The following is a 25,737-nucleotide window of genomic DNA, read 5'->3' as shown; positions in this document are numbered from 1 at the left end:
CCCAAAACTCCTGCCAGGTTACGGGCTTTGACTCAAACCAGTCCCACCCCAGCTGCTTTGGCAGTGTCACATTGAAGCACACTCAGATTAACGTTACCTTTACTAAAAACCAATAAACCCAGCGCTTTTCCCAGCACCAGCTTTCCCTGAGAGGTCTCCCATCCCCTCACAACAAAGCTGATGCCTCCCAGGGCAAAGCGAGCGTGTCTGGGGTTCAGTGATTCCTCTCAGACCCAGTTTAAGGTCCAAGGTGCTGTCAGCAGCACAAGGCTTTTCCTGCAGTTCACTACAACCAGAGCAGCTCCGCTCCAACTCCATTTGGTCTCCTGAGGATGGGGTGTCCCCAGTCACCAGGGGATAAAAAGGGAAGGAAGAAAGAAGAGATACTCAAAAGCTGTATGGTCACGGTCATGGTCAATGGGCTCTGGCTCAGCCTGAGCAGGGGCTGCACTTCCCATCTCAATTCAGTGGTCCTCTAAAACCATCCTGGAAGACTCAGAGATCCTGAAAACACATCAACATTGTCAAGATATTGAGACCCCATTGTGGCCTTTCAGTATGTAAGGGGCTATGGGAAACCTGGAGAGGGGCTTGGGACAAGGGATGTAGGGACAGGCCAAGGGGAATGGCTTGAACCTGCCAGAGGGGAGACTGAGATGAGCTCTTAGGCAGAAGCTCTTCCCTGGGAGGGTGCTGAGGTGCTGGCACAGGGTGCCCAGAGAAGCTGTGGCTGCCCCATCCCTGGCAGTGTTCAAGGCCAGGTTGGACACAGGGGCTTGGAGCAAGCTGCTCTAGTGGAAGGGGTCCCTGCCCATGGCACAGGTTGGGACTGGGTGAGCTTTAAGGTCCCTTCCAACCCAAACCAGGCTGGGATTCTAAGAGGTTACTTTGTCAACCCAACAGGGCCGGGGTCCTCTTTAGATGACCCTCATTATACCCCCATTATAATACTACAAATCACACCCATAAGACACAAGACCCCCGCTCAGATTGCAACACCCCTCCCTGCGCACCACGGTGAGGGAGCCCTGATGTAACCTGATGTACATGAACTGACCCATCACTAAGCGCCGGCGGTGCTCTGGGGAGTTACCAACCGGAACCAAATGGTACCCATGGAATCGGTGGGGAGTGGCATTATGGGATGTCACCTAGCCCCCCTTTTCTCGCAATAAACACGTACCTCATCTCCTGTGCATGAATCGTGTATTTCACACCAGGAAACAGACCCATTCTGGGGCTGCAAGGAAGGGCATCACCCCACACCCCCACCGCACTCCGTTCCAACCCCAACCCACCCCAGCACAGGGCACCCGCCCAAAGGCCAGACCCTGCCACCCCTATTGAGGGCCGGCAGCCGCAGCACCCCATGGGGGACAGGGATTGGCTCATGGGGGGGTCATGGGAGCTCATGGGGGGGGTCATGGGGGGCTCATGTGGGTTTCATGGGGGGCTTATGTGGGGCTCATGTGGGGTTCATGGGGGACTCATGGGGGGCTCATGAGGGGCTCATGAGGGGCTCATGGGGGGCTCATGTGGGGTTCATGGAGGGCTCATGTGGGGCTCATGTGGCTTTCATGGGGGGCTTATGTGGGGCTCATGGAGGGCTCATGGGAGGCTCATGGGGGGTTCATGGGGGGCTGATTGGGGGCTTATGGGGGGATCATGGGGGCTCATGTGGGGTTCATGGGGGACTCATGGGGGGCTCATCAGGGGCTCGTGAGGGGCTCATGGGGGGGGTCATGGGGGGCTCATGTGGGGCTCATGGGGGGCTCATGGAGGGCTCATGGGGGGTTCATGTGGGGCTCATGTGGGGCTCATGGGGGGGCTCATGGAGGGATCATGGGAGGCTCATGGGGGGCTCATAGGGAGCTCATGGGGGGTTCATGGGGGGTTCATGTGGGGCTTATGGGGGGTTCATGGGGGACTCATGTGAGGCTCATGGGGGGCTCATGGGGGGTTCATGGGGGACTCATGGGGTGTTCATGTGGGGCTTATGGGGGGTTCATGGGGGACTCATGTGGGGCTCATGGGGGGCTCATGTGGGGTTCATGGGGGACTCATGGGGGTTCATGGAGGGCTCATGTGGGGTTCATGTGGGTCTCCTGTGGGGTTCATGTGGGGCTCCTGAGGGGCTCATGGGGGGCTCATGTGGGGCTTATGGGGGGCTCATGTGGGGCTCATGTGGGGCTCATGGGGGCTCATGTGGGGTTCATGTGGGGCTCCTGTGGGGTTAATGTGGGGCTCCTGAGGGGCTCATGAGGTCTCATGTGGGGTTCATGTGGGGCTTATGGGGGGCTCATGTGGGGCTCATGGGGGGCTCATGGGGGGCTCCGGGCCCTCCCGGCAGCACCAGCTCCACGCCCTCACGGTGGCCGCCATGACAGCTGTCACGTGACCCACACCGTCCGGATCACGTCCGGGCGGGCCGCGCGCTGCTGCCGCCACCTGCCGGCTCCGCCGCTGCCGCGTGGGGTCCCGCTCGGCTGCCGTACGAGCGGCAGTGCGTCAGCGTCACGTGACCGGAAGTACCGGGAAGCGCCGGGGGCGGCCGGGCGGAGGGGCTGGCGGGCGGCAGGGCCGGAGCCGGGCCCCGGTGAGTGCGAGCGGTGCGGCCGCTGCCCCGACCCGTCCCGTCCCTTTCCCCTTCATTTCCCTTCCTGTTCCCGTCCCTGTCCCCTCCGCTGCCCCCTCACGGGGAGAGGGGAACGGTGCAAGGGCGGACCCCCCCCCCCCCCCGGCCCTGCCCGGGCCCCGCCGCAACAGGGCCTGCAGCGCTCCGTGCGCGGTACACGTGTGTGCGACGTGTGCGGGTCACGTGCGCCTGTGTTACGCGTGTGTTACACGTATGTTATACGTGTGCGTGCAGCGAGTGCGTGTTGTAAGCGTGTCATGTACGTGCGCGTTACATGTGTGTGCTGGTCACGTGCGCGTGTGTTACACGTGTGTTACACGTGTGCGTGTTACATGTGGGCGTGCAACGAGTGCGTGTTGTAAGCGTGTCATGTACGTGCACGTTACACGTGTGTGCGACATGTGCGGGTCACGTGCGCCTGTGTTACACGTGTGCTACGCGTATGTTACACGTGTGCTACGCGTATGTTACACGTGTGTTACGCGTATGTTACACGTGTGTTACACGTGTGCTACACGTATGTTACACGTGTGTGTGCGAAGCGTGTGCGTGTTGTAAGCGTGTCATGTACGTGCACGTGTGTTACACGTGTGTTACAGGTGGGCATGTTACATGTGGGCGTGCAACGAGTGCGTTTTATAAGCGTGTCATGTACGTGCGCATTACACGTGTGTGCGACGTGTGCGGGTCACGTGTGCATGTGTTACATGTGTGTTACATGTGTGCGTTACATGTGTGCATGCAATGAGTGCGTGTTGTAAGCGTGTCGTACGTGCACATGTCACGTGCATGTGTTACAGGTGTGTTACATCTGTGCGTGCAAAGTGTGTGCGTGCAGCGAGTGCGTGTTGTAAGCGTGTCATGTACTTGCACGTGTCACGTGCGCATGTCACACGTGTGTTACATGTGTGCGTGTGAAGCGTGTGCATGCAACGAGTGTGTATTGTAACCATGTCATGTACGTGCGCGTTGCACGTGTGTGCGATGTGTGTGGGTCACGTGTGTGTGTGTTACACGTGTGTTACATGTGTGCATGTTACATGTGGGCGTGCAACGAGTGCGTGTTGTAAGCATGTCATGTACGTGCACGTTGCATGTGTGTTACACATGTGCAGGTCACGTGCGTGTGTGTTACACGTGTGTTACATGTGTGCGTGTTACATGTGTGCATGCAGCAAGTGCGTGCTGTAAGCTTGTCGTAAGTGCGCGTGTCACGTGCGCGTTATACCTGTGTTACACGTGTGTTACACGTGTGCGTGTGAAGCGTGTGCGTGCAACGAGTGCGTGTTGTAAGTGTGTCATGTACGTGCGTGTTACACGTGTGTGTGACGTGTGAGGGTCACGTGCGCGTGTGTTGCACGTGTGTTCCATGTGTGCGTGCAACGAGTGCGTGTTGTAAGCGTGTCATGTACGTGCGCATTACACGTGTGTGCGATTTGTGTGGGTCACGCGCGCCTGTGTTACACGTGTGTTACACGTATGTTACATGTGTGCTACGCTTATGTTACACGTGTGCGTGTTACATGTGTGCGTGCAACGAGTGCGTGTTGGAAGCGTGTCATGTACGTGCGGGTTACCCGTGTGTGCGACGTGTGCGGGTCTCATGCGCGTGTTACACCTGTGCTGCGCATGTTACATGTGTGTTACACGTGTGCTACACATGTGCGTGCGAAGAGCGTGCAACGAGTGCGCGTTGGAAGCGTGTCATGTGCGTGCGCGTTACACGTGTGTGTGACGTGTGAGGGTCACGTGCGCGTGTGTTACACGTGTGTTACATGTGTGCGTGCAACGAGTGCGTGTTGTAAGCGTGTCATGTACGTGCGCATTACACGTGTGTGCGACGTGTGCGGGTCACGTGCACCTGTGTTACACGTGTGTTACACGTATGTTACATGTGTGCTACGCTTATGTTACACGTGTGCGTGTTACATGTGTGCGTGCAACGAGTGCGTGTTGGAAGCGTGTCATGTACGTGCGCGTTACACGTGTGTGCGACCTGTGCGGGTCTCATGCGCGTGTTACACCTGGGCTGCGCATGTACATGTGTGTTACACGTGTGCTACACGTGTGCGTGCGAAGAGGGTGCAACGAGTGCGTGTTGTAAGCGTGTCATGTACGTGCGCGTTACACGTGTGTGTGACGTGTGAGGGTCACGTGCGCGTGTGTTACACGTGTGTTACATGTGTGCGTGCAACGAGTGCGTGTTGTAAGCGTGTCATGTACGTGCGCATTACACGTGTGTGCGACGTGTGCGGGTCACGTGCACCTGTGTTACACGTGTGTTACACGTATGTTACATGTGTGCTACGCTTATGTTACACGTGTGCGTGTTACATGTGTGCGTGCAACGAGTGCGTGTTGGAAGCATGTCATGTACGTGCGGGTTACCCGTGTGTGCGACGTGTGCGCGTCTCATGCGCGTGTTACACCTGGGCTGCGCATGTTACATGTGTGTTACACGTGTGCTACACGTGTGCGTGCGAAGAGCGTGCAACGAGTGCGCGTTGGAAGCGTGTCATGTACGTGCGCGTTACACGTGTGTGTGCATGCGTGCCTGTTGCGTGCTCGTGCTACCCATGCCGTGTGTCAGAATGGCCATGGGTGTGAGGAGCTGCTGCATCGCCCCGGTGCTGGCCGGGCCTTCCCTGTTCCCGGAGGCTCCCAGGCGCAGGAGGGGCTGAAAGCGGGGATAAAGCAGCACCAGCACACAAAGGGTGACGTTTGTTCACTCTGACATTGGAATCTGATTGGGGGGGGGGGGGGGGGGAAGCTCCTTCTCTCCTGTTCTCCTCTGCAGCCTGGGGTGGGTGTTAACTGCAGGCTCGTGGCCGAAATGAGCTGGTTTGCTCCCAACGTGGCCCTGACTGCCGGCATCCGGAGCTTCTCAGTGTCAGCAGGAGGGGCCGGTGCTCGGGTGGCACCAGTGGTGCTGGGCAGGGGGAAGCAGGGCTGGGTGCGCTCCTCGTGTGGGTCTTGTGTGGGTTTCAGGGGGGCTGAGGGTTTCAGGGGGACCTAAAGCACAGAGGGACCCGAAGGCAGGGTGCAGCTGTATCCCCTTTCAGGGAGCTCATACTCTGGTGGGCAGCATCCTTCCAGGAATGTTGTCACAGAATCCCAGACTGGTTTGGGTTGGAAGGGACCTTAAAGCTCCTCCAGCTCCAACCCCTGCCACGGGCTGGGACCCCTTCCACTGGAGCAGCTTGCTCCAAGTCCCTGTGTCCAACCTGGCCTTGAACACTGCCAGGGATGGGGCAGCCACAGCTTCTCTGGACCACTCCTCACATCCAGCTAACACTGAGCCCTGCACTCGTGTTCCTGGCCTAGAGCTGGTCTGTAAATGTGACCCAGACGCTGACACAAAGATGTTTCCGTCCCAGAGGACCTCCACAAAGTGGATCCGCGGCTGCAGGGCCCAGCTCCAAACCTCCGAGTGCCTTTTTGGGGCGTCACTGGATGCAAAATCTCTGCAGAGACTTGCCCAGAGGTGGGAAGGAGTTTGGCTGTGGTTGAGCAAGAAGGAAGGAGGAGGGAGGCAGGCTGATTACTCAGGATAACAGGAAGAAAGGGGAGTTGAGGAGAGGCGTAGGTTGAGTTGGAAGAGGGATGCTGTCGAAACTTCAAAGAGCACAAAGATTGAGGCTGGGGGTGGGTGAAAGTCATGGGCAAAAGGCCACTTGGACCTGTTTCTTTCAAAGGTGCTTTTGACGTATCTTGACCCGTGCCAGCCTCACTCCCCTGTTCCTTTATTTTGCTGGATTAGGAGTAAGGAAAGAGAGGAATAATTCTCTTCCTTTACTTTGGGAATACCTTCCCAAACGTGTCACAGCTTAATACAGAACAGCATGGATGGTATTAGCAGCACATGACATTCACCTTTGGTGGGTGAACACCAGGGCTTTGCAGTGGGTCTGTTGTCACCAAGGGGAGTGTTTCTGGTGACAGCAGAATGCTGGATTTCATAGGCAGGATCACCTTCAGCAGCAAATAGGTATTGGTTTCACTAAATGGCCTGTCTGAATAGTGCTTGCTTGTCTCTAATGGAAAAATAGGTAGGAGACACGGAAAACAGAGTCAGAGAGGAAAGTGTTTTGGAAAGCCTGGGGCAGATAAACCTCCTCTTGTCCAAGATCATTATTGCAGCTTGAAGCAGCCCCTCAGTGTCCTCCAGGACCTCTGGGAGGTGCTGGGAGATGATGTTGGAGGGGATGGGGTTTCGTTCCCCCAGGTCTGAGCTTTGGCCCCTGCATGCTGCCTGTCTCCAGTCGAGCAAAGGCACATCTCTCACTCGTGGCTAGGTCAGGCTGGACAGCACAGCCAGAGCTTTGAAATCCAGCTCCTGCTTGCTGCTGCTGCTGGCTTTGCAAGGCTTGGGCTGTGCCACAGCATCGCAACGCTTGGCTCTGGTTGTACTGTCCAGGTTGTTTCCTCTGCTCACAGGGCAGTCAGTGGCTGTCTCCAGAAGTCTTCATTTCATCTTCCCTCTTCCCCCCCGACCCCTAACCTCCTATTCTCCACCCAGGTTGCTTGTTTCACCTCTCCTGAGAGGATTACAGCTCCAGCAGCTTCCCCCCATCGCCTCCCAGCTGCTTTTTGCTGCCCCAAGCTCTGTTCATGGAGCAGAGGATGCGAGATCTCTTCATCTGCCACAGTGTGAGTCGACACAGGGGATCCCAGAGGGATTTGAGCCACTTGACTTTGCACTGGAGCAGATGGGGAGTGCTCCCATGCCAGCTGGGTGCTGAGATGCTGTCCTCAGACAGGAGCTGGGCACCAAAAGGCAGAGGTAAAGCTGCCTGGTGAGAAAACAGCCTGCAGAGAGCAGCAGGCAGCTTGTGCCTGGATGGATAGGAGATGTCTGCCTGCCTTATGATAGTTAATGCTTTTGCTGCTGTGGGATTGTTCAGGGTGTGTGATACAGCCATGGAACCATCCCCACAGCAGGCAGCACCCCACATCTGGCACCAAGAGGGGAGCAAAGGCCATCACTTCCACTCTCCCCGTCCTCCCTCCCTTCCCCATCACTCTTCCTTGAAAGCAGCTGATGTTTTGCTGTTGTGATGCAGGAATAGACCATATAATGGATCACAGGAGATGGGGAGATTCTTGTACTCAAAACCACCCAGTTTATATTCAGCCAGAGCACGTGGGATCCCATAACAGCCCTCTGCTACTCATACCCCAAAGCCACAGTGTTCACCCCCAATCTTCTTCCCCCCGAGGCATCCATTCTGCAGCTGCAAAACTGAGTTTCCCTGCCCTGATTTGGCATCCTGATCCAGCCCTCATGGAAAGTTGTGTGCATCAGCAGAGCTCAGAGGGATGCCCAGGAAGGATTTAATTCCCCCATGTGGGGAGCACAGAAGCTAATGTGTATTGCAGCCTCTCTGCCAGGCTTTGGTTTTCCCCATTGCTCAGCTCCCTGTGGTACTTAAAGCACGAGTGGTTTTGAAGCAGTGGCGAACGCCTGGGGTAGATGCATCTTTGGGGTTGGCCACATGGGGTGGGCTCTGAACAGAGCACTGACCTGGTGCTTCTGTTTTCATCAGCATCTGAATCATCATAAACAGGCTCATTTGGCAGCTCCGGCAGGCTGGCAGCACACAGCTTCCCTCCTGACACGTTTCTCATCCTCACCCTCTGCTGTAGCTGATTTAGGCAGGAGTTAGGAAGGCACCTGGCACGTTTTAAGCCTTTATACTCTAAAACTAGGGGAAATGCTCCCAAATCCGAATGTAAAGCTCTGTTCTCTCTGGTTCTCAGGTCAGGATGTAACATCTCATAGAACCATAAAATGGTTTGGGGTGAAGGGACCTCAAAGCTCATCCAGTTGAAATCCCCTGCCATGGGCAGGGACCCCTTCCACTAGAGCAGCTTGCTCCAAGCCCCTGTGTCCAACCTGGCCTTGAACACTGCCAGGGATGGGGCAGCCACAGCTTCTCTGGGCACCCTGTGCCAGCGCCTCAGCACCCTCCTGGGGAAGAGCTTCTGCCTAAGAGCTCATCTCAGTCTACCCTCTTTCAGCTTTAAAGCCATTCCCCTTGGCCTGGCCCTCCAGGCCCTTGTCCCAAGCCCCTCTCCAGCTTTTCTGCAGCCCCTTTAGGCACTGGAGCTGCTCTCAGGTCTCCCCTTCAGGAGCCTTCTCTTGTCCAGGCTGCCCCAGCCCAGCTCTCTCAGCCTGGCTCCAGAGCAGAGCTGCTCCAGCCCTCGCAGCATCTCCATGGCCTCCTCTGGCCTCGCTCCAGCAGCTCCACGTCCCTCTTGTGCTGCTGCCCCAGAGCTGGATCAGGACTGCAGGGGGGATCTCCCCAGAGCGCAGCAGAGGGGCAGGATCCCCTCCCTGAGCTGCTGCTCACGCTCTGGGGATGCAGCCCAGCACACGGGGGGGTTCTGGGCTCAAGCACACTCTGAAGCCGGGTCATGGGGAACTTCTCATCAATCACCTGAAGCTTCAGGTCTGCTGCACAAATGCATTTTCATTGTTTAGAATGAAAGAAAAGCAGTTTGGGTCACTTAAGAATGAGAAAGAAGTGATTTTTGTCTCATCTCCCATAGTCTGTGCCAGGTTACTTGTAGCTGCTGAGCAGCAGCTGCCGTGTACCCCATCGTTGGGTATATCAGGTCACTTGGGTGCTTGTCTTGACCTGCCTTTGCATGACGTGATGGTTGAGAGCAGCTACCTTACAGCTTTGCAGGGCAACATCTGCCATGGCTCAGGGAAACACTGGCATCACCTCCCTTTTTGGTAGCATAAAGGCTAAGATTAAAAGTGCTTCATGGTAGGTGGAAGCCACTCATTCTTCGTCTGCCCTTTTTTCAGTACCTGGAAGCAATTCTGAGCCCAGTAAGTTGTGATCCATGGCTACAGTGCTAATATGCCGAAGATTTCCAAGGCTCAGCAGGGTGACCACATTCTCAGCTACAGCCAAGTGCAAGGCCAAGAGTGGGAGCAGCAAAAGTGAGGAGGAAAAGGAAGAGACCCCAGAAGCAGCCACCACCAGAAGTGAATCTACAGCCACAATCCAGTTGCTGAATCCACTGGACTACAGAGTGCTGTATAATCCATCTGCCTATGCCCGAAGCAGAGCTGCCTCCCAGCAGCATGCTGCTGAGAGCAGTGGTGATGCTTTCGCCAGCCTTGGCACCACACAGGTTGGTTCCACCTCTTCTCAAGCTTGGCCACCCATCAGAAAGCCCAGGTCCAAACCCCTCCTCGAGCAGACCATCTCAGCAGGCCTCTCTGCAGCACAAGCCAAGGAGGAAGCACAAAAGGAGAAGTCAGAGCTGCACGACTCCAAGGAGGACCCCCGTGTGTTTCAGAAGGGGAGGCCTGAATACAGATCCCTCAGCTATGACAAGTCTGAGCCAGTAGAGACCCTTCCTTTAGAGGAAGGTGACTCCATTCTACGCAGTGTGGCCACCTCCAAGGGCAGCCAGAGCCCGGGAGCTATCACAGATCACTTTGTCAAGCTGAGTCGTTTGCCAGTGGAACAACACTCAGCGTTGGTGTCCGACCCCAGGTTTAACAAACTGTGTCACTGTGCTGTCGAAAGCATGGGCTTGTTCAGCACTTCAGATCTCATCCATGTTCTGAAGGCTTGTGTCCGTCTGCTTGTCCCAGCAACCCATCCTCTGCTGAATGCATGCGAGAATGAGTTCTGCCGGCGGGTGTGGGACATGAACCTGGACCAGGTGCTGCTGGTGGCTGACTGCTGGCGCTGCCTGGAGCGGAGCGTGCCTTCCTACCTCAGCATTCTGTTCAGCTATGCCAGCATGCACTGGAAAGACCTCACTTTGCCCCACTTTGTCCAGCTCCTTTATATCATAGGCGAAGGCCGGAGGTCACCCGCGGACTTGATGCAGAAGGTGGAGTGCATGATTCTGAAGCACTTGGATTCCTTCACCTTGGAGGAGGTGGGTGCTGTCTGCTTGGGGCTCTTTAAGTCCCTCAGTGGTATCTCTGACCATGTCATGAGAAGAATTGCAGACAGAGTCTCGCTGCAGATGGAAGACATGAGCACTTATGCTTTGGTGAACGTGCTGAAGCTGCTCCGCTACACTCGCATGGACCACTTGCCCCTCTTGAAGGAACTTGGGAAGGTTGTTCCTGCTCGGATTCCTACAATAAACATCCAGGGCATCATGCACATCAGTCTTACCTGCTCATCCCTACACTACTTTGACGAAGGCATTATGGCTGCTGTGGCCGTGGCGTTGCCATCTAAGGTGGCTTACTGCCGAAGCAAAGATGCTGCCAAGTTCTTGTGGTCCTTCGGGTGCCTGGACTATGAACCTCCGAACGAGGAGGAGTTTTACTCCAGCCTCATAGAGCAGATGCATAGAAAACTCCACGAGTTCGCCAAGTTTCCTGAGCATCTCCTTACAGGTTTGCTTGGCCTGGCATTTGTCAGACGCTTCCCAGAGGAGCTGATAGACTATGCTTTGAGGGATGAGTTTATCCAGAGAACGAGAAGTAGTAAATACGAGCTCCAGAAGGACCTCTTCACCCTTGGTAAGAGTGTTGAAATCGAGTGCCCGAGCTACCAAGGCAGCCGCCTTCCACCTCAGCTTTCCCAAGAGATCACCGAGATGGTTTTGACTTTTGCAGAGCAAGAAATCTACGTCAGGCCTGAGATTGTGGAAGCCACAGCTCTTCTCGAGAGCATGTTGGGTGGCCGCGAGTATGTGAAGAGCCACATGATCCTGCCTCACACGAGATCCAGCGATCTGGAGGTCCATTTGGCCGTGGATGGACGTCCCATCCCTTTCAACTTAGAAGACCCTGTTGGAGTTAAGAAACTAAAGGACATTGGAGTGAGTTTAACGGATGACTTAATGTCTCAGCTTATAAAAGGGAGATCTCACAACCAGGCTCTCATGGAAGTGGGTAATGAAGCTGAGACTGCCAGGCAGGAGCGAGGATGGACACCGGGCTCAGAGAGGGATCAAGCTATGCTTTCAGGTGGATCTCTTGCAGATGCCTGCCTTGAAGCCCCCCCATCCCTTAGGCTGAACAGGCATCCTCAAGGGGTGAAGCTGGCTATTCAGGTGTCCAACAGAAACCACTACTGCTACTCCTCCAAGCGCCTCTTGGGGCTGCACAGCCTGAAGCGACGGCAGCTGCAGCAGCTGGGGTACGTGGTGGTTGAGCTGCCCTTCTGGGAATGGTTTCCCCTGCTCAAACGCACGCGGCTGGAGAAACTGAGCTACCTCCAATACAAAGTGTTCAACCCAGCACTGCTGAGCAGGGCTGCTTAGGCTGCCGGGGAGCTTGCCCCCAGCCTCCCCAGTGCATCTTGCTCTGCGGTTACTGGTTGGAATGGTGTCGGGGTGTTGGATAAGTGTCTGGCAGGTGCTCTGTGTGCTCAGCTCTTGCTGTGTTAGGCAGCTCTGCTCTGCTGAGCCCTGTGGCTCCCCTTTTGTACTCAGATCCTCAGAGTGCTCCTGTGCCAAATAAAAACTCCTGGCCTGTGTGTTTTTCTCTGTGATTACTCTTTGTTCCCCGCCCTGAATGGAAGTGGATGGGTTTGGTGCCTCCCTGAAAGCAGAACAGTGGTAGTTGATGATTTTTAGTCATGAAGCTGGCCCGGGTGCCAGCAGCAGTGTTTCCGTGCTGTTTCCATCACCGTGGAGCTGCGGTTGGTGGGCATGCAGTCTGAGCTGCTCCTTGTGTGTGAAAGGCGGGCGGTGGGATGGAAGCTGGGACCCTGAGACGTTCATTTCAGGCTCAGCTGAAGCTCTCAGCAGTGTCTGGCCGAGAGGATTTGCATCTGGTTGTCCCTATTGATAATGCCTGCTGCCAAATGGGGCTGACAGAGCCACCTCGAGGTGACAGTGAGAAACCAAAGTGCGAACTGTGGCTGTGTGGAGCATCTGCTCTGGAGCCTGCTGGTTTCACCCCCCTTCCCATGGCTCGCTGTGGTTTTCTTGCTCAGGTGTCTGATCTCTGCACACTGGTCTGAGGATTGAGCTCTTGCTTCCAGGTGATGGTTCTCTCCGAGAGGAGGGACGTTTCCTGAGGTGCACAGGGCAGGCTCTGCATCTGACCAGAGCTGAAGGGATGATTTCACATGGAGCTGCATGTGAAACTCCCATTCCTGCTGCAAAGGCAGGCAGACCGTTCTGGCTGGTTTGTAGTGTGATGTTTCAAGATGTATAGAGGTGGAGGACGGGGAAGAGAGGTGTCAGTAAGTGGCAGGGGGTTGGAACTGGATGGACTTTAAGGCCCCTTCCAACCTAAACCAGTCTGGGATTGTATGATCACACTGCCTCAGTGGAAAGATCCCTGTTCACCATAGGGCAGGCACAGGCTCAAGGGAGATGGGCACTTGTGTGACATCCTGATGGCACTTCAGAATCTGAGCCCTTCATGGTCCTTGAGTTGTTTGCTTTGACAAGCAGTGGCTTTAGTCATGGGGTCCTGGGCTCGCTGTCCCCATCTGAGCCTGGCTTCTCCTCTGACCCATTCCTTTGCCTGTCCCTGCTCATTCTTGATCCTCAGCCAGCCCCTTTACTGTCCTATCGCAATGTGTCCAGCCAGCTCTCATTTTCCCTCTTCACTCGGATTCTTAGTCCTTATTTCTTTCCAGTTTCTCATTTCATCTGCCCCTCCATCCCCACTGTCTTCTGAGTTATGGCTTCATAGGAAGAGTAAAGCAAAACACAGCCATGGGGAAAAGTAACTGGCTGACCAACTTGGGTTGTGAGGCAGAGCTTGTCAGAAGGAGGGGGGGGCAGTGGCTTGGACGTGCAGCATGATGTCTTTTCTTACTGAGATGTTGAAGCTGGAAAATCAGCTTGAGTTAAGCGTGTCTGGTCACAAACAGGAGAAAATCCTATAAAAGATACCTCTATATATACATACATACACACTGAATTGAAAGACGGCACATTTAGTGAGAGAATAAGATGGTTTTAATTAACCAGAGCCAATTGCCACAAAACACAGTAGAAAAGGATGAGACCTCAGGAACAGCTTAGGCTTGGAGGAGATACAAGTGTCCTAAGGGGTGCCTTGCACCCATCTGTGGTTTGTCTGTCATGAGGCAGCGCTATGGAAGAGGAGGTTCCACGACCACAAGGTCCACAGGAGAAGCTGGCATCTGATACAGGCAGGATCTCAATAGACAAAGGCTCGTGAGGAGTGAGTTCTTAAAGCAAGGAGTTTGTGGGATGCAAAGGTAAAGGCAGGGTCTCGCCACCGAAACTTGCTGAAGGCGAATGCACTGGGCTGGTCAGGTTGGAATGGAGAAGACTTCACGTCAGGAAGGAGATGGGAGTTGAGGCTAGAACAGAAGGCAAATCCTGCATCATTGCAAGGAAGGGAACGAAGAGTTGGGTTTGTCATAATAGTAGTACTGAAAGCCAAGCTTATTTACCAGGCAACAGGTTCAGAAGGAACCAAAAAGAGTAGTTCTGTCACCCAGCCTGCAGTTAAACCAGCAACCTTCCTCTCACAGGATGGGCATGCCAAAAGTGAGACCAGCTTAAAAGCCTCTTTGAACAGCTCCTCACTGGAAGCCTCTCAGGCTCAGAAAGCCAAGGAAGTGCTATCAGAGGAGCATTGGTTTGTGCTTCTCCTGTTCCTGTGTTCCCTGCTGAGGAGCAGGCATTGCTCCTGGTGGCTCAGACCAAATACTGGGCTAGAAGGGGTCTTGTCTGTCTTGCTGCAGCTCTTTTTAGGTTCATACCTGCTTCAGTGAAGCAGTGGCATTGTAACCTTCAGGCTGTGCTCTCTGCAGGCCTGGCTTCCTGTGGGATTTGTACCTCAGATCCCACATTTCTCATTCAGAACCAGGCTGCAACCCTGTGCTTTTGCAGGCAGGCAAAGTGAGCTCCTGTCACTGTATTCCAATGGACCACCGTGCCCCCAAAAGGGCTGATTTCATTTTGGCTGAACTCACAGCTCCAGCTGAAACCTATTAAAGGGCTGCTTGTGCTGGAAGGAAGCAGCAGGTTCCTGGTTTGGCAATGGGATATTCAAACTAAGGTTACTGTAGGTTAAAACTCTTATGGATAATTTCATTCTTAGGAGGGATGTGATATAACTGATGCGAGTCACATTCTTTTCAATGGAGGAGAAGGTGCATTCACTTGAGTTTCTTTAATGAACACTGTTAGAAGAATCAGCTAGGTCGGTGTTCAGAATATAGATCATCTCCCTCCGAGCTATTAGATGCTCCCTTGGAGCTATTAAATACCAATTAGTAATATTTGGGGTTTAATCTTAGCTTCTCTGTAAGGCTCCTGAAGCCCTTAAGAACCATTTCTCGTTGCAGCAGTGTGTTAGTGCTGACTGGTTTTACCCTCATCCCAAGAGGCCCCATCCCAGCTGCTTGTGCTGGGTGTTGTCCAAGAGCACAGGCAGAGTCCTGCCTCAGAGTGAAGGCACAGGTAGATGTGGCACACAGGAGAGCCAGGCACAGGGATGAAGCAGGGAGTTCAAGGCCCAGTGGGAATGGATGCCGGTGATGAATGCCCTGGTTGGATCGCAGCCCATGTCCTCCAGTTCCAGCTGAGGCTGCCAGGAGCTCACAGTGATTCCTTTGACAGCTTCATGTGATAGAATCATAGAATCCCAGCCTGGTTTGGGGTGGAAGGGACCTTAAAGCTCCTCCAGCTCCAACCCCTGCCACGGGCAGGGACCCCTTCCACTAGAGCAGCTTGCTCCAAGCCCCTGTGTCCAGCCTGGCCTTGAACACTGCCAGGATGGGGCAGCCACACTCTGATGCTTCATCTACCAGACCTGCTGCGTCCTTGATAAGCTTTCACATCTAATTGCTGGTCCATATATAGGTAAGATGATTTTAGTTAAAACAGCCATTTTCTCTCTGATGTTTCTCCAGGGTTCACAAACTGACACAGCTTTTTCCTTCCATCCTATCTCAACCACAGTCATTCGGGTTTATATTGGCTTCACCTCCTGGACTCAGATCTGAGCTGCATTTTAGGCGAAGAGAAGGTTGCATGGAAACCTCACAGCAGCCTTCCAGTATCTGAAGGGGGCCTATAGGGATGCTGGGGAGGGACTCTTCATTAGGGACTGTAGTGACAGGACAAGGGGTAACGGGTTAAAACTGAAACAGGGGAAGTTTAGATTGGATCTAAGGAGGAAATTCTTTCCTGTGAGGGTGGTGAGGCACTGGAATGGGTTGCCCAGGGAGGTTGTGAATGCTCCATCCCTGGTGGTGTTCAAGGCCAGGTTGGACAGAGCCTTGGGTGCCATGGTTTAGTGTGAGGTGTCCCTGCCCATGGCAGGGGGGTTGGAACTGGATGATCTTAAGCTCCTTTCCAACCCTAACTAGTCTATGATTCTGTGATCTACCAAGCTTGTCATTCACCCAGGCTCCAAAACAAGATCCTTTCACTGATGTTCACTTGCTTTTTCTTTCGTTTCTGTTTTTTACAAGCTGAATCTGATGCTCACAAACTGAGCTCTCTCCAGCTGCCAAGATGGTAATAAACGTCTGTCTCCCACAGTTCAAGCCAAGGATTCACTGCAACAAGGTAAAGTAGCGATGTGAGGCGGTTTAGGCAGCTGGAGGGATCGGGTATAAGCGGTGTGTTGGACTGGTTGGGGCTCAGGGGATCTGTTTGCTGCTCATCTGTTATAATTGGTGTTTCTGGAAGACTGATTTTTGGCCGCCCATGCCAGGGTTTCCTGGGAGAACAAAGCAAAAGCAGCTCACAGCCAACTCCCCTCGTTTTGGGAGGTCCAGAGGGGGATTTTAACATGGGAGGCTGTGGATGTCCACTGCCAGCAGAAGTATTGAGAGCAGCTGCAGGTAAAGAGCAGGCGTTTTAGTCTGCAAAGCCAGGAGCATCTTTGTCACTTAAAATCGTTTTGCAGCGATGTGGGAGGCTGTGATTTGGGTGGGTTTGCTCAGAGCTTTCTCTTCCAAGCTCAGCAGTCTCCTGTCATCCTCAACAAAGTGGTTCCAAGCCCCTGTGTCCAACCTGCCCTTGAACACTGCCAGGGATGGGGCAGCCACAGCTTCTCTGGGCACCCTGTGCCAGCGCCTCAGCACCCTCCTAGGGAAGAGCTTCTGCCTAAGAGCTCATCTCAGTCTCCCCTCTGGCAGGTTCAAGCCATTCCCCTTGGCCTGTCCCTCCAGGCCCTTGTCCCAGTCCCCTCTCCAGCTTTCCTGCAGCCCCTTTAGGCACTGGAAGGCTGCTCTGAGGTCTATAAGGACAGGTAGGATCGATCCCAGAGCTGCAGAAGGCAGCCAGCTCTCTGACCTCCAGAGGTTTCTGAGGTTGGATGGGGCTTTGACCAACCTGCTCTAGTGGAAAGTGTCCCTGCCCATAGCAGGGATTGGAACTGGATGCGCTTTAAGCTCCCTTCCAACCCAAACCATGCTGGGATTCCATGATTTTAGGAGCCTGCCACCTATTTTCTCCAGAGGTCTCTTTCCACATGGATAAGCTGACATAATGTTTCACCAGTGTTGAAGGACAGGAGACTCCCATCTCACCACACACACACGCTCTGCTCCCAGCCAAACTCTCCCTCTTGATGTAGTTCACTGACCCATCCAAAACCACACACTAACCACACTTTTGCACCCTTTTAGCTGTTAAATCAGCTCTGCAAATGACTGCCCAGGTGGCAGAGGGTGTAGAGGAGAGTGGATGGGACCATATGGCTGGAGGAGGGTGGGAATGGGTCTGCTGGGCCTCAGCGGCAGGGATCTCCTGTGTGGTCTCCCTGCACGTGAAACCATGGTTCCCAGTTGATGTCTTCCTGAGGCTCTCCATCAGTGCCTGTGAATGGGTTTTGAGTTTCTGGCTCCGAATTAAATGCGTTTTTCTCCTGCAACACAGATTTCTGCTGATGGTTACGAAGTGGAGAATCTCATCTCGGAAGACCTGGCCAGGAGAAACCGGGGCTTCCGCAGTGAATACTTCATCAAACCTCCGGTCCACGTCACCATCTCTTTCCCCTTCAACATTGAGATCTGCAGGATCAATATCGACGTCTCATCCGGGGGATACCAAACCTTCTCTGGGCTCGAAGTTTACACCTCTACCTCATGCAATAAAACCTCTTGGCAGAGCCCTGAGGGTCAGTTCTCAGGTCTGGCCAGTCAGCCCCTGTCAGACAAAGACACTTTCACACTGGTGGGCAAAGCTGTCTTAAAAAATCAAAGCAAAGTGACATTTGGCCATAGAGGCTTCAAGCCAAGGCCTCCCTTCCATCAGGTGGAAAATGTCTTGTCCTACCCCGGCTCTGCCTCTCAAGACCTCTGGAACAAAGGGCCCTCCTCGCTGAGCAATGTGTCCCACTTGAGGATCTGCATCACCCATGTGGCTGGGGCGGCCTGCCTTGCATTAAGAGGCTGGAGGTGTGGGGCCAGCCTGCCAAATCCTGCCCGCAGGAGGTGATCGAGGGTGTCTTTCAGGTGGCCTCCCAGTTCTTCACCCAGGAGGTTGGTCACGTCAAGCCAGAGCTCTGGACGCCAATGGAGAGCGACTGCGTGCCCTTCAGTGCCAACGACAGCGAACAGCAGACCCTCCGCAAGCTGGTGGATGTGGTCCAAGACATCCCTGAGGAATTCCTGGACCCCATCACCCTGGAGATCATGACCTTGCCCATGCTCCTGCCCTCAGGGAAGGTGATCGACCAGACCACCTTGGAGAAGTGCAACCGGAGCGAAGCGTCCTGGGGCAGGGTCCCCAGTGATCCTTTCACTGGGGTGGCCTTCAGCCAGCACTCACAGCCCCTACCTCACCCTACCCTCAAGGCTAGGATAGACCATTTCCTCTTGCAGCACAGCATTCCTGGCACCAACCTGCTGGGGAGGGCTCATGCCTCAGAAATGCTCGTCCCTTCTTCCGTAACAATGTCTTCTCTGAAGAGGAAAATGGACTGCATGGATCCGAGCTCTGTGCAGCCACCTTATTTTTCCTCTACAAACTTACTTGTCACGTCTACCTCAGAGAACAGTGCTAAAAAAATGAAACCTGACAGTGACTCACATTTGATCCACATGGACTGTTCCACAGGTACCGGGGCTCCCCAAGTCCCCTTGTGTTCCTTGAATGCCTTGAGAGCCTGGGGCCAGGTTTTCAAGTCAAGAGGCTCCACTACAGTCCCATCCCACCTCTACAAAGCTTTAAGGCCGTTGTGTTTTGCTGCTGATAGATGCCATGGGAGTCAGGTCATCATCTCATTCACCTCTCCTCAGCACAACCTGCCATGCTGGATGCTGTTTGCTCCCATTCTCTTTCACCTTTTCTCACCTCTAGGCTCCTTGTTCTTGTTGTGTTACCTGTGCAGTCTCCTTCCCAGCCCTCGTGTTTGCTCAGGTCACCTTGTTCCCCTTTTAGTTTGTGTTTCCTCCTTCCTCCTCCTTGCTTTCAAGCCACTGTCTATGTGGAGACAACGTTTTTCTCACAGTGTGCTGGCTTAAAGTCTCTTTATGATGGGTGATTTATTACCTTACCCATCAATGTGTTCTAGCATCAGCAAGAAGGTATCCACAGCAGAAGCGTCTGGTGGTGCAGCAGTGATGGCACAGTGAGGGTCCTGACTGGTGTGGGTCTTCTCCTGAGGACTGAGATGGGGAGGAAGGCAGGAATGAGGCACCAATCCTGCTCATGGATTTCCCTGGCCATACTCTTGGTGCAGCTGATTCCCTGCAGTGTCCCTGCACAGGTGGTGTCCCCAGGGCCGTGCTGGCTCCTTCCCTTCTCACAGGGCTGCTCCTGCTGGGGCAGAGGCTGAGGCTGGGGAGCGTGTGGCTGTGCTGCCTCCAGTCTGCCCTGTCTATAGTGCAGCAGTGCAGGGGCTTGGAACTAACAGCAGCAAGGGAATTGCTCCTTCAGAGCAGGGAGGAGGCAGCCCAGGTTGGGAGAGGCTTGCAGTTAAAGCAGAAAACCATTAGAGACGTTAGACCAGACTTGTGTCTCCAGGGGAAGGAAATGGGTCCTGCTTTCCTTTTATCCTTGTTTTTCTCCGCAGTGCAGTAACAGCATCCCTGGGCATAAGCTCCCAGAGGCAGAAAACCAGTGCAGACCTGCATCTCCCAGATAAATTCCCTGGAAAGCTGAGTTTCCACTCATCCCCAGCCATGCCACAGCCTCAGACCAGGCAGGCAAGGCAGCGTTACGGCAGCACAGACAGACCTATGGATCCACGGAGCACTGGGAGTGTAGGATGCTCCTTGTAGGTCCAGCAGCATTCAAGTGCAGGACTGCTGAGGAGGAGCCAAGAAAGCCAGGGTGATCTGTGGGGTAAATACCAAGGAGATTCCCACCTCTCATCCCAAAATCTATTGGCTTTTTGTACTCTATTCCCTAATGACCAGAACCTTCATCCCATGATGAGGAGTGGCTCCCAGGGAGCTGCTGCTCCTCTTACTCCACACTAGATCTTTCTCCCCAGACCCACATCTATTTTGCCATGTTTGCTTTCTCCCTTGTTGGCACAGGGATTCCTGGAATCTATTGGAGTTGCTGGCAGTGCAGTTGTTAATATCCATGTAACTACTGCACACAGCAACCCTTAAACCTTCTCTCTGGTGTCTTAAACTGAGTTACAGCTTTAGGTTAATGGTCACACTGTAGGAACAAGGTAAACTTAAATGGGAATTAAGATAGGAAGGAGATGTCTTTAGCAATCTTGTATTTAGAGGAGCTTGGAGGGAGCAAGTATCTGTGAGGTTTCTGTCACCTAAGGGCTGTCACTCAAGGCAGGTAAGGCAAGTTTTCTTGTGCTCTCCAATCTGGAGGTCTCTAACATGTCAAAAGGTGGCCTCATTCCTGCTGGAACCTGTCCCCTCCTTCACCTTGCTCCCCAAAATGTTTATAGGAAGAAACTCTGTTTGATTTTAAACAAAAGTCTTTAAAGACCTGGTTGAAAATAACTGATGTTTGTGGCCCCAGAATGAATAGGAAGAAGCCAGACTGCACATTTCCACTCTGATCCCTCACTCTCGTTCCATGCTTTAGGAGGACCCATCAGTTATTTTCCCTGCAGAGATGTGTAACAGCTCCCGCTGGGGATGTGCCCCAGCCCCATAGGAGCAGGGAATGCCCTGTGGGGTCCTGGAGCTCCCGAGGGAGCCGTGCCCATCCGTAAACAAAAGCACATTGCTCAGAGCATGCTCCAGTGTTTCATCAGCCTTGATTGCTGTGGCACATGTGCAGCACTAATTCAAGGCTCTTCCTTGGGGAGATGGATGTAACGGGATTAGCGATGCAGACAGCATCTTAATGCACAGCTTGAATGAACGCCTTCGGTGGGGCACAGCACAACCACTGCAGGGAAGGGTCCGACCCTGCACCTTTGGCTTCATCCCTTGACTCAGAACTGAGACAGGATAACATCAGTCCCCCCAGCTGTTAGTAGTGTCTTCAATGTTCCCAGTTAGCTGCATGAAGCAAGGCTGGGAGCGCTGGGCTGGGTCGCTCAGTGGGGAAGGCCGAGGGCTCAGGAGCTGGTTTTGGGATGATTTGGGGTTTTGCCCGTTTTCAGACCTGCAGATAGAAGCTGGCACCTGAAGGTTTGTTGGCACTGGGGCACGGCATGGATGGCTGACAGAGATCTGTAGGACTTTTCATCCTTAGGACGCAAAGGAGAAGCACTACATCCCCATCCTGGCACCTCAGCAGGGAGAAGAGACCTCTTCAGAAAGCAAGTGTCAGGGCTCCTGAAAGCATAGAATCCCAGCCTGGTTTTGGTTGAAAGGGACCTTAAAGCTCATCCAGCTCCAACCCTTGCCACAGGCAGGGACCCCTTCCACTAGAGCAGCTTGCTCCAAGCCCCTGTGTCCAACCTGGCCTTGAACACTGCCAGGGATGGGGCAGCCACAACTTCTCTGGGCACCCTGTGCCAGCGCCTCAGCACCCTCCCAGGGAAGAGCTTCTGCCTCAGAGCTCATCTCAGTCTCCCCTCGGGCAGGTTCAAGCCATTCCCCTTGGCCTGGCCCTCCAGGCCCTTGTCCCAAGCCCCTCTCCAGCTTTCCTGCAGCCCCTTCAGGCACTGGAGCTGCTCTCAGGTCTCCCCTTCAGGAGCCTTCTCTTCTCCAGCTCTCTCAGCCCAGCCCCATAGGAGTGCTGTCCCACAGGTTCAGAGGCAAAGCAGCATTCCTGTTCCTCATTCTTTCCCCCCCCCCCCCATCCTCTTCTTGAGCTTGTGCTTCTCTTTGCAGATCTGGTCTCTCACGAGCAAAAGCTCTCAGACAGTTTGGACACTGCCTTGACCTCGGCGCTCAGCTCCATGCCCTCATTCACAGCCAAGCTGATGAAGAGCCAGCAGCAGGCCCAGAACGAAGGAGGCTGCAGCAGTTCCTGGAGTGTGGGCACCATCCTTGGTAAGCAGCAAGTGCCTCTGGGTCACCTTGGGGAGCCGGAGAGGAGAGCTGGGGCTGGGTTAGCAGCGAGGGTTGTGCTGCTGCTCAGCATCTTCCGATGCTTCCTCACACACCAGACTAGAGCCATAGAATGGTTTGGGTTGGAAAGGACCTTAAAATCATCCAGTTCCAGCCCTCTGCCATGGGCAAGGATGCCTTACCCTAAACCCTGTTGCCCAAGGCTCTGTCCAGCCTGGCCTTGAACACTGCCAGGGATGGAGCATTTACTGTATATATATTCAGTATTCAGTATTCAGACATGATGTTGCCTCCCAGCAAGCTTTACTTTACAATCCCTAGGTCCTGCTTTTTCATCTCAGCAGATTTAATGGTTTATTCTCCCATTGAGGCAGGTTAGACCTTGTTGGCCCTCAGAAAGTGAGGTCTGGTGTCCATGCCCTCAGTCAGGGCGGGCTGCTGCAGGGGTGCTGTGATTTGGCACTTGTCTGTGCTGCCTGAGGGCAATCCTGGATGCATTGCACTGAGGCATGGTGCTAAGCCCAGCCTGCACCAGGTTAGTTCAGACAGAGCTTGCCCCACGTTGAGGTTTGGCTGCTCCCAGAGCTCTGATTTGGGCTAAGTGGCTTAAATCATAGAGTCATGGAATAGTTTGGGTTGGAAGGGGCCTCCAGAGGTCATCTTAGTCCAACCCCAGTGTCCCCTGTTAGCTGCACACAGTAAGCTGGGGAGTTGCCATGTGGATTGGAAGGAGCCTGGTGTGGAGGTGCGGGTGGAGAGGCGTAAATCTAGCAAATACCACTCAGCCTGCTGACCCTTAACAGGAGCAGGTCATGGTAGCAACATCATGGGTCAACCAGCCAAGTGTGTGCCCAGTATCCCCTTGGGTTTGACTATAGATGGGCCAGGCTGTTGAGTCCTCGCAGTTCCATCCCATCAGCCAGACGTGCTGATCCAGCTGTGTATGCATTCATGCCCAAACTGATTCCATTGGGGCACAGGGAAGCGTTGAGCCTCCCTCTATCCCTCCACAGGCTGATGCCCTAACTGAACCTTGTTCCTCTTCTTCTCCTGTGTAAGGATCCACCAGAGGAGAGGGTTCAGAGGGACCAAATGCCCGTGAGAACAGGCTGGCGCTGGCTTTCTCTCTCAATGGCTTTTGCTGTTTCACAGTGACGTGAAGCTGTTAAGCTTTATTCCCTGTCCCCTTTAAAATTGCTGCTGTTTAAGGGCTGACTGAGTGGCCCTTGATAGATGGTGCGTGCCAGGAATGCAGAGTGATCCCTAAAGGGTTTCACTCGGGAATAGGGGATTTTCATCGGAGCGCTGGAAAAGCGGAAGACGCCGATTTAGCCTCGGGAGAAGTGAAGAGCCCTTTGCAGTCATCTGTCCTCAATGAAGAGCCTGATGGTGCAAGTGCTGGTGTGATTCAGCCCCTTCTGAGCACAACCTGCCCCAGAAGGAGACTGTTCCCTTGCCTTATGGCAGTGATAAAACAGGCCACGGTCCTGAGCCATGAGCTGTGCTGTACAGCTGCAGAACATGGGGTCCTTGGAGGGATTAGGCATCTAAGGGGTGGCACAGCACGGACTTGGTCCTGTTTATCAATGGCCTGGATGAAGGGATAGAATGTACCCTCAGCAAGTTTGCTGGGGGAAATGGCTGCTACAACCTCAGGTGCTGCCATAGGCTGGAGAACTGGGCAGAGAGAAGCCTCATGAGGTTCAACAAAGGCAAGTGTCGGGTGCTGGACCTGAGGAGGAAGAACCCCCAAGCACCAGCGCAGGTTGGGGCTGACCTGCTAAAGAGTGGTTGAGCTGAGAAGGACCTGGAGTGTTGGTGGATGATGAGTTGACCATGAGCTGCAGTGTGCCCTTGAGCCAGGAGGGACAAGAGCATCCCTAGGGTGCAGCAGGAGGAGTGTGGCAGCAGGCTGAGGGAGGTGATTCCTCCCCCTTTACTCGACCCTGGTGAGCCCACATCCGGAGCGCTGTATCCAGTGCTGTGCTCCCCAGTGCAAGAAAGACAAGGGGCAACTGGGCAGGGTCTGACAGAGGCCACAAGGATGAGCAGGGGTTTGGAGCATCTCTCCTGGGAGGAGAGATTGCAGGAGCTGGGGCTGGTTAGTCTGGAGCAGACTGAGAGGGGATCGCATTGATGCAGATCAGTATCTTAAAGGGGGGGTGCCAGGAGGGTGATGCCAGTGACAGGACAAGGAACAATGGCCATACACTAAACCACCACAAGTTTCTTCATCTCAGCATGAGGAAGAACTTCTTTACATTGAGGGTGTCAGAGCACTGAACAGGCTGCCCAGGGGGGTTGTGGGGTCTCCCTCTCTGGAGACATTCAAACCCCACCATGGACACATTCCTATGTAACTTGCTCTGGGTGGCTCTGCCTTGGCATGGGATTGAGCTGGACGATCTCCTTCCAACCCTAATGATGCTGTGACGTGTCACCCCCCTGACCGACCCCTTCTCCTGTCGCCTTTGCAGAGCACGGCAGGAGCAGCCAGACCCAAGGATGCTCTTCCTGTGGCAAAACCTTCTCCTCCTACTTCAAAACGGAGCCCGTTTACCAGCTTCCCTGTGGCCACCTCATGTGTCGCCCGTGCTTGGCCGAGAAGCAGAAGTCTCCATCCTCCATACTCTGTGGGAGCTGTAAGAGGCCGGCTGCCACGCACGACGTCAGGAGGGTTCACTTCTGAGCCCTCGGCTGCCAGAGCCTTCCAGGAGGATGAGAACAAGGAGCTGCTCCCTGTGTCTGTTGATCCATAGGAGGATGAAGGCCTTTGGAAGAGCTCACCAAGAGGAGCTTGGTCTTCTTGTGCTTACAGAGTAGTTTGGGGGGGGGGGGGGGTTGGGTGTTTAGAGCATCGCGCCGGAGCAAAGCGATCCGAGGATAATAAAAGCCATAGCTTCTTTAACAAGGAATATGTATTTATACAGGACTGATTTCCAGCTGTCGCCCTCTTCCCTCCATCCCAGTGGCTCAGTGGTTTAGCATAGGTGCCTTTTGGACTGTGAGTTCAGCTTCCCCGTGAGTTCAAACCATTCACATCTCTGACGCGCAGCCATTCGGCCGTGGACCAGGCAAAGTCCTCGTGATGGACAACAACATGCGTCTGTCTGACTTCTCCCCCCCCCTTCCCTGCCTTACTCCTCTCCTCCCTGCGGGCTGCAGGAGCACATCAACCACCCTGGAGTCCAGCAAGTCACAGAAGCGAGGCCAGGGGCAGCGAGCTCATCCTGCTCATAGCAGCTCCTGTAGGAAAGCCATGGCATCACACCAGACGTCACCCTCGGTTCGTGTCGCGTGTCTGGACCAGCTCCGTCTGGCTGATAGACATTTAAGCCTTAATAAAACTTATGTCTGAAGTCAGGTTCTCTTTCTGACTTGTCCATTGTGCAGCTTCATGAGCCCCTGGAGTGAAATCTCATCACAGCACTGAGGAAGCCAGGTGGGAAAAGCAGACTCAGCACAGTGGATCTGTGGGTTCTAGTGGGGTTAGAGCAGCAGCCGCGTGGACCGCCATGGGTTGAGGCTGAGATACCTAAACCTGAGGAGATCTGGTCTTCAAAGAGCTCCTCAGAAGGAGAGTCACTTGGGATACATCCTATCTCCAGCACATCCTGGATGTGCCAAGGTGACAGCGGAGGGTTCTGTCACCTTTACAGCCCCCCTTGTCACCACTTAATGGGTAATTTCTGCAGAGCAGATGCTGCTCACTGATGCTCCAAGGTAAGAGGCTGCAGCTGACTCAGTTCCCCTTTACTTGGAACACCTTTC

At 54.2% G+C, this 25,737-nt stretch overlaps 2 protein-coding genes across 2 annotated transcripts; both read left to right on the top strand.

The window, feature by feature from the left end:
* The first annotated feature begins 2,473 nt into the window (after positions 1-2,473).
* FASTKD5 (FAST kinase domains 5) lies at positions 2,474-12,105 on the top strand. Its single transcript, XM_061440973.1, has 2 exons — positions 2,474-2,596; positions 9,453-12,105. The coding sequence occupies exon 2, from the start codon at positions 9,491-9,493 to the stop codon at positions 11,888-11,890; it is 2,400 nt and encodes a 799-aa protein (XP_061296957.1). The 5' UTR covers positions 2,474-2,596; positions 9,453-9,490; the 3' UTR covers positions 11,891-12,105.
* On the top strand, positions 2,474-25,083 carry UBOX5 (U-box domain containing 5). Its single transcript, XM_061440981.1, is given in 6 exon segments — positions 2,474-2,596; positions 16,042-16,138; positions 17,456-17,942; positions 17,945-18,637; positions 21,787-21,948; positions 24,444-25,083. Coding segments are annotated over 5 exon segments (1,608 nt in total). The 5' UTR covers positions 2,474-2,596; positions 16,042-16,084; the 3' UTR covers positions 24,656-25,083.
* Positions 25,084-25,737: the final 654 nt, after the last annotated feature.

The sequence above is a fragment of the Pezoporus flaviventris genome, unplaced genomic scaffold, assembly GCF_033815535.1.
Source record: "Pezoporus flaviventris isolate CSIRO_AGI_PZ_B2104156 unplaced genomic scaffold, CSIRO_AGI_Pfla_v1 ptg000188l, whole genome shotgun sequence".
Classification (NCBI taxonomy): domain Eukaryota; kingdom Metazoa; phylum Chordata; class Aves; order Psittaciformes; family Psittacidae; genus Pezoporus; species Pezoporus flaviventris.
The sequence above is the reverse complement of the archived record's forward strand: the minus strand, read 5'-3'. Positions and strand labels throughout refer to the sequence as shown.